At 62.1% G+C, this 11,992-nt stretch overlaps 2 protein-coding genes and 1 long non-coding RNA gene across 3 annotated transcripts in view; all 3 read right to left on the reverse strand.

Moving 5' to 3' along the window:
• Positions 1 to 3,860: 3,860 nt before the first annotated feature.
• On the reverse strand, positions 3,861 to 5,823 carry LOC121022769 (uncharacterized). Its single transcript, XR_005787102.1, has 3 exons — positions 5,751 to 5,823; positions 5,448 to 5,556; positions 3,861 to 5,046 (listed from the first exon to the last, which is right to left on the reverse strand). It is a non-coding gene; the product is annotated as an uncharacterized LOC121022769 (long non-coding RNA).
• Positions 5,824 to 6,313: 490 nt separating this feature from the next.
• LOC121022801 (uncharacterized) lies at positions 6,314 to 8,375 on the reverse strand. Its single transcript, XM_040464275.1, has 5 exons — positions 8,251 to 8,375; positions 7,948 to 8,146; positions 7,717 to 7,897; positions 7,185 to 7,431; positions 6,314 to 6,662 (listed from the first exon to the last, which is right to left on the reverse strand). The coding sequence occupies exons 1-5, from the start codon at positions 8,373 to 8,375 to the stop codon at positions 6,518 to 6,520; spliced, it is 897 nt and encodes a 298-aa protein (XP_040320209.1). The 3' UTR covers positions 6,314 to 6,517.
• A 93-nt stretch (positions 8,376 to 8,468) lies between these two features.
• The window catches only part of MUC5AC (mucin 5AC, oligomeric mucus/gel-forming), a 90,675-nt gene continuing 87,151 nt past the window's right edge, over positions 8,469 to 11,992 (reverse strand). Inside the window, exons 94-102 of the mRNA XM_040464276.1 lie at positions 11,797 to 11,862; positions 11,446 to 11,627; positions 11,011 to 11,182; positions 9,907 to 10,163; positions 9,474 to 9,660; positions 9,186 to 9,390; positions 8,930 to 9,105; positions 8,793 to 8,862; positions 8,469 to 8,595 (exon numbers count right to left, since the gene is read on the reverse strand). Of these exons, the coding sequence (XP_040320210.1) occupies positions 8,469 to 8,595; positions 8,793 to 8,862; positions 8,930 to 9,105; positions 9,186 to 9,390; positions 9,474 to 9,660; positions 9,907 to 10,163; positions 11,011 to 11,182; positions 11,446 to 11,627; positions 11,797 to 11,862 (1,442 nt within the window). The remainder of the gene's footprint in view (positions 8,596 to 8,792; positions 8,863 to 8,929; positions 9,106 to 9,185; positions 9,391 to 9,473; positions 9,661 to 9,906; positions 10,164 to 11,010; positions 11,183 to 11,445; positions 11,628 to 11,796; positions 11,863 to 11,992) is intronic.

The following is an 11,992-nucleotide window of genomic DNA, read 5'->3' on the forward strand; positions in this document are numbered from 1 at the left end:
TGATTGTCTCATTGGTTGAGCTCTGACTCTCATTGGCTGGGCTGTGACCATCTCTCATTGGCTGGGCTGTGACCGTCTCTCATAGGCTGGGCTGTGATTGTCTCATTGGTAGAGCTCTGACTCTCATTGGCTGGGCTGTTGTCAGTGGAGGAGAAAAATATCCTCCCCCCCCCCCCCCATGGGCTAGCACCTCTCTTCCTGCTGGATTTGCAATTTATTCTTGGATATGACACCAAAACCATAGGTAACAAAAGAAAAAAATAACCAAATAGTACTTCATAAAAATTTAAAAATTTTGTGCATCCATGGGGCGCCTGGGTGGCTCAGTCGGTTGAGCGTCCGACTTCAGCTCAGGTCATGATCTCCCGGTCCGTGAGTTTGAGCCCCGCATCAGGCTCTGTGCTGACAGCTCAGAGCCTGGAGCCTGCTTTGGATTCTGTATTGTGCCTCCCTCTCTCTCTGCCCCTTCCCTGCTCATGCTCTGTCTCTCTGTCTCTCTCTCCCCTTCAAAAATAAACACTAAAGGGGCGCCTGGGTGGCTCAGTCGGTTGAGCGACCGACTTCGGCTCAGGTCGTGATCTCGCAGTTTGTGAGTTTGAGCCCCGCGTCGGGCTCTGTGCTGACAGCTCAGAGCGTGGAGCCTGCTTCGGATTCTGTGTCCTCCTCTCTCTCTGCCCCTCCCCCACTCATGCTCTGTCTCTCTCTGTCTCAGAAATAAACATTAAAAAAAAATTTTTTTTTAATTTTGTGCACCCAAAGACACTATCCACAGAGTAAAAGTCAGTGCACATAATGGGTGAACATATATGCAAACGATACACCTGACAAAGGATTAAAATCCAGAAAATACAGAGAATTTCTTGAAGTCAACAACAAAAAAGTCCTAGCGATCCAATTAAAAACAAGGGGGCAAAGGAATAAACATTTCTCCAAAGATGACATACAGGTAGCCAACAAACACACGCAAAGATGCTCCACATCACCAGTTGTCAGGAAAACGAAATTAAAACCACCGTGAGATACTGGTTCATATCCACCAGGACGGCTAGGATTTAGTGACAGTAGCAAGCAAGGTGATGTGGAAAAATCGGCACCTCCACACCTCGTACCTTACTGGGAACATAAATTCGCTCAGTCGCCGTGGAAAACAGTATGGCAGTCCCTGAGAAAATTGAAATTAGAGCTGCCACACGATCCAACAATCTGACCTCTGAGTGTAGCCCAAAGGAGGTGAAAGCAGGGTCCTGAGGACACACCCATGTCCCAGCCGCATTCTCCACAGCAGCTAAAACGTGGAAGCCACCCACGCGGCCACGGATAAACAAAATCTGATATGTACACACAGCGGAATGTGCTCAGTCATAGAAGGGAGACGCTGACACCTGCGACATCATGGCTGAAACTGCAGGACGGACACTCGGTGAATAAGCCAGTCGCGAGAAGGCAAGTACTGTGGGATTCTACCCGTGTGAGTTACCTGGTGTTGCGGAAGCCGTAGAGACAGAGGGTAGACGGCGGTTGCCTGGGGCGAGGGGCAGGGCCAGTGGAGAGCTACTGCCTCCTGGGTATAGGGTCTCTCGGTTCCTACAAGGTTAAAAGGATCGTGGGGATGGATGGTGGGGATGAGGGACGGGCGAGTGTATTTCATACCACCCAACTGTGTACTCAAAAATGGTTAAGATGGTAAATTTCATGTTATGTATATTTCATCCCAGCTTAAAAAATTTTTTAGGTGGGAGGCAAAATTGTCACGCTTCTAGAAAATAATCCAGGAGACCATATTTCTGATCCCAAGGCAGGGAAAGTTGCGTGAAATAGGGCCAAGAAGCACCAGCCTGAAAAAAGATACTGGCGACTTTGACGCATTAAAATTGTGAACTCGTGCGTCCTGTGTGTGGGTTTCTGAGAGGCGACGGTGTGGTGTGGTTTCTCTGCCTGTTGGTTAGGTCCCACATGGGGCCTGGTGAGATGCCAGCCTTCTGGGTCCCGGCTTGTTGAAAATGCCGTGTTTTCATGATCGCTTTTATTTATTTATTTTTTTTTTTTTTTTTTAAATTTTTTTTCAACGTTTATTTATTTTTGGGACAGAGAGAGACAGAGCATGAACGGGCGAGGGGCAGAGAGAGAGGGAGACACAGAATCGGAAACAGGCTCCAGGCTCTGAGCCATCAGCCCAGAGCCCGACGCGGGGCTCGAACTCACGGACCGTGAGATCGTGACCTGATTGAAGTTGGACGCTTAACCGACTGCGCCACCCAGGCGCCCCTCATTATCGCTTTTAAATGAGAGTTTACTCGCGTGTGGAGTCCAGCGTTCAAAGGCAGTTTCCGTCGTGCTGTTCCCGGTGCTGGTCCCGGTCTCCCTGGGGGGCGAGCACGCGGTCTTGTCCTTCCGGCAGCTCTGAGCTTTTCTCTTTGCCTCGGGACCCTCAGACCTCACCACCTGGCCTCTCCTGTCCCGTTCCCGGCACCCCCTGAGTGCCTTCAGTTCGGAAAGGTCATTGTCATCACATGTCTGTCCAAGTACTGCCCTGTGGCCATGGCCCCCTCTCACCACCGGTGCGTCCCCCAAAACCTTTTGTCCAGGACGTCTGTCGGTTTCACTTTCTTGTTTTCAGCTCTTCTATTTTAAAATGTCTTTCTATCTCTGTCGTGGTTTTTCTGTCTGTGGGGGAAGACGTGCCCACTTTTCCATCTGGAAACCAGAAATCCCTTTTCAAAAATATTTAAAGTTTAAGCAGCAGTGTTTTGTCTTTATGCGCTGTGTTGGTTTTTATAGCTACCTCCTCCAGGGCCACGGTGGAGCCCTGTGGCTGACGGTGTGGACTCTGGAGTCAGATCTCCTGGACGGAGCCTGGCTTTCACCCTTACTGAAGCGAGCGTTTCCATTGTTTCCATTGCCTCAGTGTCCCCACCTGTAAAGCGGGAGAAATAATGGCTCGCGCTCATCGGGTGCCACCCCGCAGGAGCTGCACTTCATGGACACGAGCTCTTGTCCACGGCAAGAGATGCTCATGTTCCCGGTCCCTTAGGAACATGTTTAAATTAGGTAAGAAGTACATCTATTTAAGGAAGAGAGTGTACCGTGGGAATGACAGGCGTTTAAGGAATGCTGTTGTTTTGCACGGGGGTTAACAGAGACTCAGGAAATCAGACCAGAAGTTCAGGGTAAGCTTTCAGAAGTTGGTCCCAAGAGTGGGCAGCAGGCCTCATTTGCTGCACCAGCCGTCTCCGGCCGGCCAGGGCCCAGGGTGACCTGCCCTGGATGGACCTCTTGAGATCGTAGGAAAGGACAGCAGTGGCCTTAAGAGAGCCCAGGCCCTTCTCCCTGGGCCCCCAGCCCCACCTTCCCCTGGCGTGGGGGGTGGGGGGTGGGGGTAGGGGAGCCACACTGAGTGCAGAGGCAGGTCATGTGGCTCAGGGAGGGGGAGAGACCCTCCCACTCGGCCCCCACCGGCAGCGTCCTTTGCCTCCCCAGGTGGCAGTGCCCCCTGAAACCAGCTCTGCCCACTGGGGGGTCTTTCTCATCCTTGTGGCCCAGGTAAGCGGGGCGCCGTCTGTGTCTGGTTAGCACGTCTCCTGTCTGCGCCCCCACCGGCTCCCCCATCCTTCCCACACCCACCATGTGCACGTGGCGCTCTCTGGGCAGAAAAGAAGGCAGAGATCCCTGCCCCCCGCCCCCGCCTCCCTGGCGAGATGAAAAAAGAAGGGCCCTCGCAGAGCAAGTCGAGGTGGGGCAGGTGCCTTGAAGAAAACACACCGAGTGAGACCCGGGCCCGGGCCAGGCCCTGCAGCAACCAGCAGCTGCCTTGGGGTCTGGGCAGCACGGAGCACCCCTCTTCCGTGTGCACCCAGCCCACGAGGCAGCTACTGCCTGCGCTGACACGGCCCTGGGCTGCGTCCACGCTGCCAGCGGGTTTTCCAGTCTTCCGACACCAGTGAAACAGTCTCCTTATAAATCCCGTGTGTTCGAAATGACGACTCACGCCTGGCCCCAGCCAATTCCCCACAGCCCAAGACTGACCCCGAGGGGCCTCCTTGCCCCTCACCCACCTGTCCCTCCCAGCGGGTCCGGCATGAGCCCTGGGGGTGCTATACAGCCGGAGGGGCCCTGCCTGGCCCACAGACACACGGAGGGGGGCACTCAGTTGGCGGAAAAGACTCCAGGGCCAAGACGTGTACACAATGCTCAGCGTTTATTTGCAAGATCGGGGGGGGGGGGGGGGGAGCAGCGGGAGCTCCGACGCCCCCCACCCCTGCCCGGGGCCCTCCTGTCGGCCACGGTAACCCCACGCCTGGGTCCAGACATGGGCCTGCCTGGCACCGCTCCCTGGAGGCTGCCGGCCTGGCCTTGCCTGGACGGGCCTCAGCCCGAATTCTGCCGCAGGAGGTGGCCAGCAGGAATCTGTTCCCCAGGGCTTTGAGGAGCAGCGGGGGGCAGGAGGGGGGCACTCAGGCCCACAGTGCGGGGAGCAGCATGGCAGCTGATGCGCGCTTTGCTACGGGGCACACCTCTGACACCAAGAAGGGGGCGAGTCCGGACGGAGCAGGCGCCTGTGTCTCAAATGAGGGGTCGGCCCTGATGGCCAGGCAGGCGGCCAAGACGTGCTGAAGGGGCTCCGAGGGCAGGGCCCCCTCCTGGAGCCCCCCTCAGGCAGGCCGTCATGGCGCCACCACCTCCAGGGCGCAGGTGTCGCGAGGGCACGGGTGGAGGGTGTGCTCGGACTCCCGCAGCAGGCTGGCCCGGCTGTCCGCGGTTGGGTAGTGAGTGTTCTGGCTCCGGAGGGGGAGGGAGGGAGCTTGTGGGATGGGGTCAGAATGGCAACAGCCAGTGGTGGACCCCTAGATCGAGAAGATGGGGGTGCTGTCCTCGGGAGCCTCGGGAGCAGGGACGCAGGACGCAGCACAGCTGCACTCGTCCACGTGGGTGTAGGTGTGCTGGACCGCTGTCCCATCGGGACACTGCATGGTCACCACCTCGTCGTGAACCCTTGTCTCCTGGCAGCAGGTGCACTGACGCTGCATGGCCTGGGCCTCCATGGAGAACCTGCAGATTTGAGTGGCCACCCTCAGGACCCGCCTTGTCCAGCCCCAGCCACCCAGCTCTTGCTTTCTCCGGGGCCTGGAGAGGATGGCTCCCGCCCACTCACGGGCAGCCCTGAGCTTGTCCTCGGAGCACCGGGGGCTTCTCTGACAGCGCTCAGGGTCACCGAGCTCTGACCTTCTCTGGTCAGGCCCCCTCCCTTCTTGGAACCAGCTCATCAAACTAGCTGATAGGGACAAGACCCTCCTCCCTCCAGGAACCACCCCCCCACCCCCCACCCCAGGGTCTTGAGCCAACGTCACATCCTTCCTTCTGCTCTCCCGGCCTACTTGCTCCACCTGGCAGAAGCCAGGGCGGTCTGGGGCGGGGAGGGGGCCCTTGGGAGGGGCGCCGGCCTCGCTCACTTGGACACTCCTGGGCACGAGCCCTCGCAGAAGGTGACGTTGACCGGGGCCTGGGTGGCGCAGCCCTGGTGTTTCAGGACCGTCCTGTTGACCCGGACTTGGCAGGAGTCTGGGCGGAGGGAGGAAGGGCGGTGGAGGTGCGGGAAGGGCTCTCCCCTGACCTGGGCCGCTCCTCCCACCCTCGGGAGCCCCGAGCTCGCTCGGGGTGGGGTCCTGGGGCTAGAGGCAGCTTGGGGCAGAAATCAGTGCACAGAGACTGGGAGGGGCTGGAGGGTGAGGGCAGGTAGGCGGGCCTCAGCTTACCCACTTCCTCACAGGAGTAGCAGCAGCCAGTTTTCCTGAGGATGCCCTGCAGGGGTGGGGGAGACAGAGCGGGGGTGGAGGGGGCTGGGGGCTGGGCAGGAACTCCCAGGAGTAGGAGCGCGGGCGGGGTCAATGGGGCCGAGCGTGGGCGGGCTTCCCAGGGGTGGGGCGTGGCCTCCTAGGTGGGGAGTGGGGAATCGGGTGGGCGTGGCCCTGGTGGGGCGTGGCCTCCGGGGACGGGCGTGGGCGGGGCCCTTGGGAGGGATCTCCAGGACGCGGGCGGCCCCGGGACACACACCTTGCAGCTGGACGGGTCCGGGCAGGGCAGCGGCCTCGCGGTGAGCATGTGGAGCCCGTTCTTGGCGTCGCAGCGGTACTCCGTGCAGTTGTCCACGAGGCTGCTGACCCAGGTCTCGTTGGGCTGCAGAAAGGCGATGGGGAGGGTGGAGGCCCACCGGGGAATGAATTATCTGGTGGGCTGGGAAGGGCTGAAGGGAAGTCCCCCCTGGCGGGGGGGGGGGGGGGGGGGAGGCGGAGACCGAACCCCCTCTTACCTGGACCAGCCGGCCGTCCGGCGTGAGACACGCTGTCTGCACGCACTCCCCACAGCACTGTCCGTCCACCTTCTGGTACCGGAAGCCCTGAGGGACAGGGGTGGTTACATCCTCACCCCCAGGCCCCCTCCCCAGCCCTCCTGAACCCCACCCATACCCGAAGGGCCCAGCGACCTCCTCAGCAACCTGCCCAGGGCTGCCACCAGGCAGGCACTACCGGCGTCTGCCCAGGAGGGTGTACCTGGGGGCAGGTGGTGCTGCGGTTGTCCTCCTCACACTGCACCGTTGGGTGCTGGGTGTCCGCGGACAGGCAGGTGCATGTGTGGCAGGGAGTGACCGCTGGGAAGGTTGCACCGATCTGCAGTGGTTGGCGTGAGGGGAGGCAACACTGAGGGCACTGGTAGGGGCACAGGCCCGGGGCCAAGACCCTTCCTTGCTGCTGGCTGGGCGGCAGGAAGGGAAGGCCTACAGAAAGTGGTTTCTTTGTTCTTCACATAGAATTCTGCATGTACCCCCTGGCTGAGCATAGACCGGGGCAGAGGCAGGGAAGGCAGGCAGGCTGGAGGGGGCTGGGAGGGCACGGTCCTACCCCAGCCCTCTTGCTGTGAGGAGGCTCCTGGGAGACCCTGAACCTAAGCTCTCAGAGGCAGGCATTCAGCCCGTGGCCCTCCCAGGCCCTCGGCAGACAGTGCCGCGCCTGTGTCCCCCTCCTTCATGTCTCCACCAGGCTCTACAGGACCCAGAGCCCCGTGCTTATCTGCTCTCAAGCAGGAGGCTGCAGGCAGGGCTGGGCCTGTCCAGACGAGGGGTGGAGGTCCCCTAGCCGAGGTGCGGAGCCCAGGGCCCCACCCACTGCCCCCTGGCTCAGCAGAGCCCTTACCCCATAGGCGGTGCCATTGTAGGTGCACAGCTTAGGTCCTGGAAGGAAAGGGAGGGCTGAGCACCTGCCCAGGTGCTAGGGGGGAAAGCGCTCACCCTCCGCCGCCCGAGCCCCACCCCAGAGAATCCCCAGCACAGCTCACGGCAGCTGAAGGTGGGGCAGCAGTCGCCCTCCTCCTGGGTGGCCACCAGCTCCTCTCCCGGCACACATCTGGGTGGGCTCTGGGGGCAGGTGGTCGTGTTGCAGACTGTGGGAGAGTCGGGGCGCTGTCAGGGGCACCCCTGCAGCTCCCCTTTTCTGGCTGTGCCAGCTCACAGTCTAGGGGAGTTTCTTGCGACAGTCGTATTTTTTTCCTGGGGGTTGAATCTTCTGGGTTCCTGCTGGATCCCCTCGCTGTACCCAGCCACACCAGAAGCCACCAGCCTCATTTTAGGTAGAAAAATGAAGCACCAAGAGGCCCACCGACTGGCCCACCGACTGGCCCCCTCCTCGGCCCTCCTCACCCTGTGGCCAATGGGGGCACGGGGCTCACCGCACAGCGTCTCCAGGCAGCACGGCTTGTCAGCCACAGGCCTGGTCACAGTCACCAGGCCCGCCCGGCTGCACTGCGGGGGCCGGTCCCGGGCTTCGCACAGCACGGGCGTGCACCGCACCGACAGGGAGCCCTCGTGACACACGCAGTCCTGGCAGTTGCTGACCCACCGCTCCCCGGGCTGGAAGAGACCAGTCAGGGCCCCTGGAGACTCCCAGACGGTGCCCTGGCTCTTGGGCTGCAGCCCTCAGTGTGGTCGTGCCAGCCTTTGGCCTCCCGCTCAAGCTGCCGTCTCTGCGGCAGCCCGGGTGACAGGGATGTGTCGCACACCGGGGCACCCCACGCCAGCCCCCCACAGGGCTGCCCGGGCAGAGCAGGGTGCCCTGAGATGCGGCTTTCCGTCCCATTGCTCAGGCGAGGGGGCAGGTAGCTGGGGGGCAGAATACTCACAGATTTGGGAAACCCGTCTGGTCCCACACAGCCTGCAAAGGGGAGAAGGGAGGGGAAGATCACTGGGGGTGCTGGGTTCCAGACCCAGTGGGCAGAGACCACAGGCCCCGGGACATGTCTTTGCGGGCCTGGCTGCCCCCACCCCCAGCAGAGGCCTCTTCTTCCCGCTGGGGGACACGATTCCCTGGGGAACTCGGCGTCGCGGCCATACTGCGCCCTCTGTGGAGTGAGCACCCAGGAGGGACGGTCCTGGACTGGCGTCTTCCCACCCCAGAGCTCCCCCTGCAGCCCTGTAGCTCAGGTCAGGGCAGCCGAGGCGGGTGCTTACCGCACTCGCGCACGCAGACGTTTGTGTGCGTGTTGAAGAGGGTGTGTCCATCCGGGCAGAAGCAGCCTTCCGCCAGCCCCTTGCCCACCTCGCTCTGGCGCCTGCAAGGACAGGAGGGCATTCCTAGGACCCTCGATCCACACGAGTGCAGTCCTAGGGGTGAGGGCCGAGGGCAGGGCGGGCTGCTGGGGTTGGCCAGCTGCCCGGGGCCACTCGGGAGCGAAGGCTCAGAGATCGGGGTGGGGGGAAGGGAGCCCCAGGCCCTTTGGTGCCCCCGGACCTCGCAGGCAGGCTTTACCTGGAGCCGCAGGACACGGGCTGTGCGGGGCCACACGGCTGGTACACCTTGCCGGACGGACAGGTGAAGTCTGGGGACAGAGACAGGTGTCAGGTGGGCCAAGGAGGCCAGAGCCCCCAGGGGCCGCCCCGACTCACTGCACAGCCCGCCGGTGGCGTCGCGCCAGCTGCTGCACACGCCCTGGGCACGGCAGAGTGCTGCGTAGGCCTCCAGGCTCTTGCAGGGCGCCTGGCGGTCGGCTTGGCAGCCATCACTGATGCAGGAACTGAAGAACGGGCCCGGCGGGATGAGGCCGTGGCACTCTGCGAAGACCCTGTGGGCAGGGGCGGTCAGAGGCCAGGGCAGAGGGCAGGTCACTGTCCCAGGACCACCAAACCCAGAGGAGAGACTCACGGGCTCAGCAACAGCTCGCAGAGAGGTGCCGGGGGGCATGGGGAGGAGGTGGGCGTGGCGGGTACCGGGGGCTGGGGGGTGGGTGCCCCGCAGTCCTCCCTGCCGCTCTCCCTGACCAGCCAGGTAGGGGCCATGTCTTGGCAGGTGGGGGCGGTGGTGCCGTCTGGCTGGCGGCAGTCGTCTGTCTGGCTGTTGGTGCAGGTGCCTGGGGGGGTGGGGCAGCAGGGTCACGGTCTTGCCCTTGCCCCTCCCCCCACCTGCGCTGAGGCGGCTGTGGCCCCCACTCACCGCACTGGCCCTCCGTGTTGTGGCTGAAGTGGGTGTAGGGCAGCCGGACCTGGAAGACGTGCCCGTCGAAGCTGATGCTGACATTGAGGGCAGGAATGTCGATGCCCATCGTGGTGGTGCCTGTCACGGACACACTCACGCCGTTCTTTGCAAAGCCCGGGCTCACTTGCTTGCGGTCAAACAATATCTGAGGACATATCAGGGGGTGGGGGTGGGGGTGGGGGATCCATGATCGGGTGGTGGGGCGGCAGGGCCTGCCTTGGAGGCTCTCCCTCCCGGGTGCTGGGGCCCCAAGTCCTTGGGGGAGTCCCAGCTGGCTGCGTTCGGGCCCCCGGGGCGTCATGGCACGCCCTTTGCCCTTCCAGAGGCCCCTCCGGGGGCTGACCTCCAGGCCTGCAGGCCTTCCCCGGTGATGCAGGGCAGGGCCACTCACCAGGGGCTCCTCCTGCCCGTTGGCGCCGGTGCTGGTGGTGAGGATGACCTCCGTGGACTTATAGCGGGTGCTGAGGGCGCGGGGACACTGGGCAGTGGCTGAGGTGGCCCCACAGTAGTAGTTGTGCATGTAGATGCTGAGGTTCCCGTGGCGCGGGCGGATCTCCCGCATGAGCACGTGGGTGCAGTTGTCCACGAAGGAGTAGGAGGTGCCGTCAAAGGTGTTGTAGTGAGAGTTACCCCAGCCGCTGCACAAGCCTGCGGGACATGGGCAGTCCCCTCACCCCAAAAGTGCCACCTGGGGGAGCCACTCAACTGCCCTGGGCCTTGGCTGCCTCTTTTTTAAATTTTTTTTTTTTTTAATGTTTATTTATTATTGACAGAGAGAGACAGAACCTGAGCAGGGGAGGGGCAGAGAGAGGGAGAGACACAGAATCCGAAGCAGGCTCCAGGCTCTGAGATGTTCAGCACAGAGCCCGACGCGGGGCTCGAACTCACAAACCGCGAGATCGTGACCTGAGCCGAAGTCGGACGCTCAACCGACTGAGCCCCGCAGGCGCCCCTCGGCTGCCTTTTTTATAAAATGGGTGAGTAGGCTGGATGGTGGCCCTGAAGGATAAGGACATGTCCCCAGAGCCTGAGAATGGATGCGTATTTGGGGAAAGGGTCTTCATGTCAGTAATTACGTTAAGTATCTAGAGGATACCATCCCGGATTACCAGGGTCACTCTAGCCCAGTGATACGTGTCCTTGTAAAGAAAGGAGTGGCCACAGGAAGGCCGAGCCACGGCTGGAGGCCCGTGGCCACAAGCCTAGGGATGCCTGGAGCCCCCAAAGCTGACATGGCAGGGAGGGCCCTCCCTGCAGCCTCAGGCATTCCTGGTGTTGTGACCCAGTGTGCGGTCTTCACTTCTCCCGGAACCTGCCGTCCAGGCGTCCAGGGCCCAGGCCGGAAGTGCTCCCAGACGGCAGCTCCATGAAAGACGCCCAGAAACCCCGGGGACGACGGCGCGGCTGCTGCTCCCGTGTGCACACCCACCCCCCGTTCAGGAGCCCCTTCCATGTGGGGGGCTCCCTGCACACCCCCCGGCCCCACCCAGCTTACACTCGCACTCAAAACGGAAGTCACACGGCTCGCTCCCCTGCCACACTCTGACTGGCCGATGCCCATTCACGCAGCTCACACTGGCCGCTGACTTCCGCTCCAGAAGCACCATGCGGTTGTTGCCTTCACACCGGGCCACCGTGCAGTCCGGCAGGGTCCAGGACTCGTTCACCTGGGAGACAGAGGGTACGGGGCTCACTGGCTGGGGGCTACAAGACCTGCCCCGTGGCCCTGCCACAGCCTCGGGTCCCTCGTTGCCCAGGGCAGGCCCTGTGTCCTGGGCCAGCCCCAATCCTTGGCGCCTTCCTCCGGCACTACCCGTGGAGGGGTGAGCGGGGGTCACCCACAGCCCCAAGCAGGGCAGGGCTCAGCCCCCAGTTGGTTGCCCAACCCCAGGCACACAGCAAAAAAAGGAAGCACAGGCAGGAAGCGCACCTGTCGGGGAGGGACAAGGAGGTCGCAGGGAGGAACTGCGGAGGAGGGGGACAGGGGGGCCGAGGTTGCTGGGGGTGAGGAGGTGGGGCAGGTGCTCTGGAAGCGGTCAATGTCACAGCGCTGGTTGCAGACGGCAGAGAAGTGGCAGCCCGCACTGTCCGTCTTGTTGTAGATCACATCCCCTGTAGAGGAGAAAATCACCAAGGGGATCACGCCAAGTTTAGCTCAGGAGAAGGTGGGGCTTGGACGGCACCACCTGAGTCGCAGGAGGCACACGGAGGGGCCCCAGAGACCCAGGGTCTGAGTGCCCTGGGTGGACAGTTGGAAGGAACCAGGGGCTTCCTCACTCACCGGGAGAGAAGAGCTGCCCGTATGCCCGGCAGAGGCAGCCGGTGGTGAAGTGTGTGCTGCTGGATGCTGGGGGCCTCGGGGTGGTGACCACGGAGGTGGACGAGGTCCACACCATGACAGGCACGGATGTGGAGGCAGCCGGGGAGGGGCCCGGGGCGGTGCTCGGCGGGGAGCTGGTGGCCTCGGTCGTGGGGGG

The sequence above is a fragment of the Herpailurus yagouaroundi genome, unplaced genomic scaffold (assembly GCF_014898765.1).
Source record: "Herpailurus yagouaroundi ecotype Mexico unplaced genomic scaffold, PumYag 438, whole genome shotgun sequence".
NCBI lineage: Eukaryota > Metazoa > Chordata > Mammalia > Carnivora > Felidae > Herpailurus > Herpailurus yagouaroundi.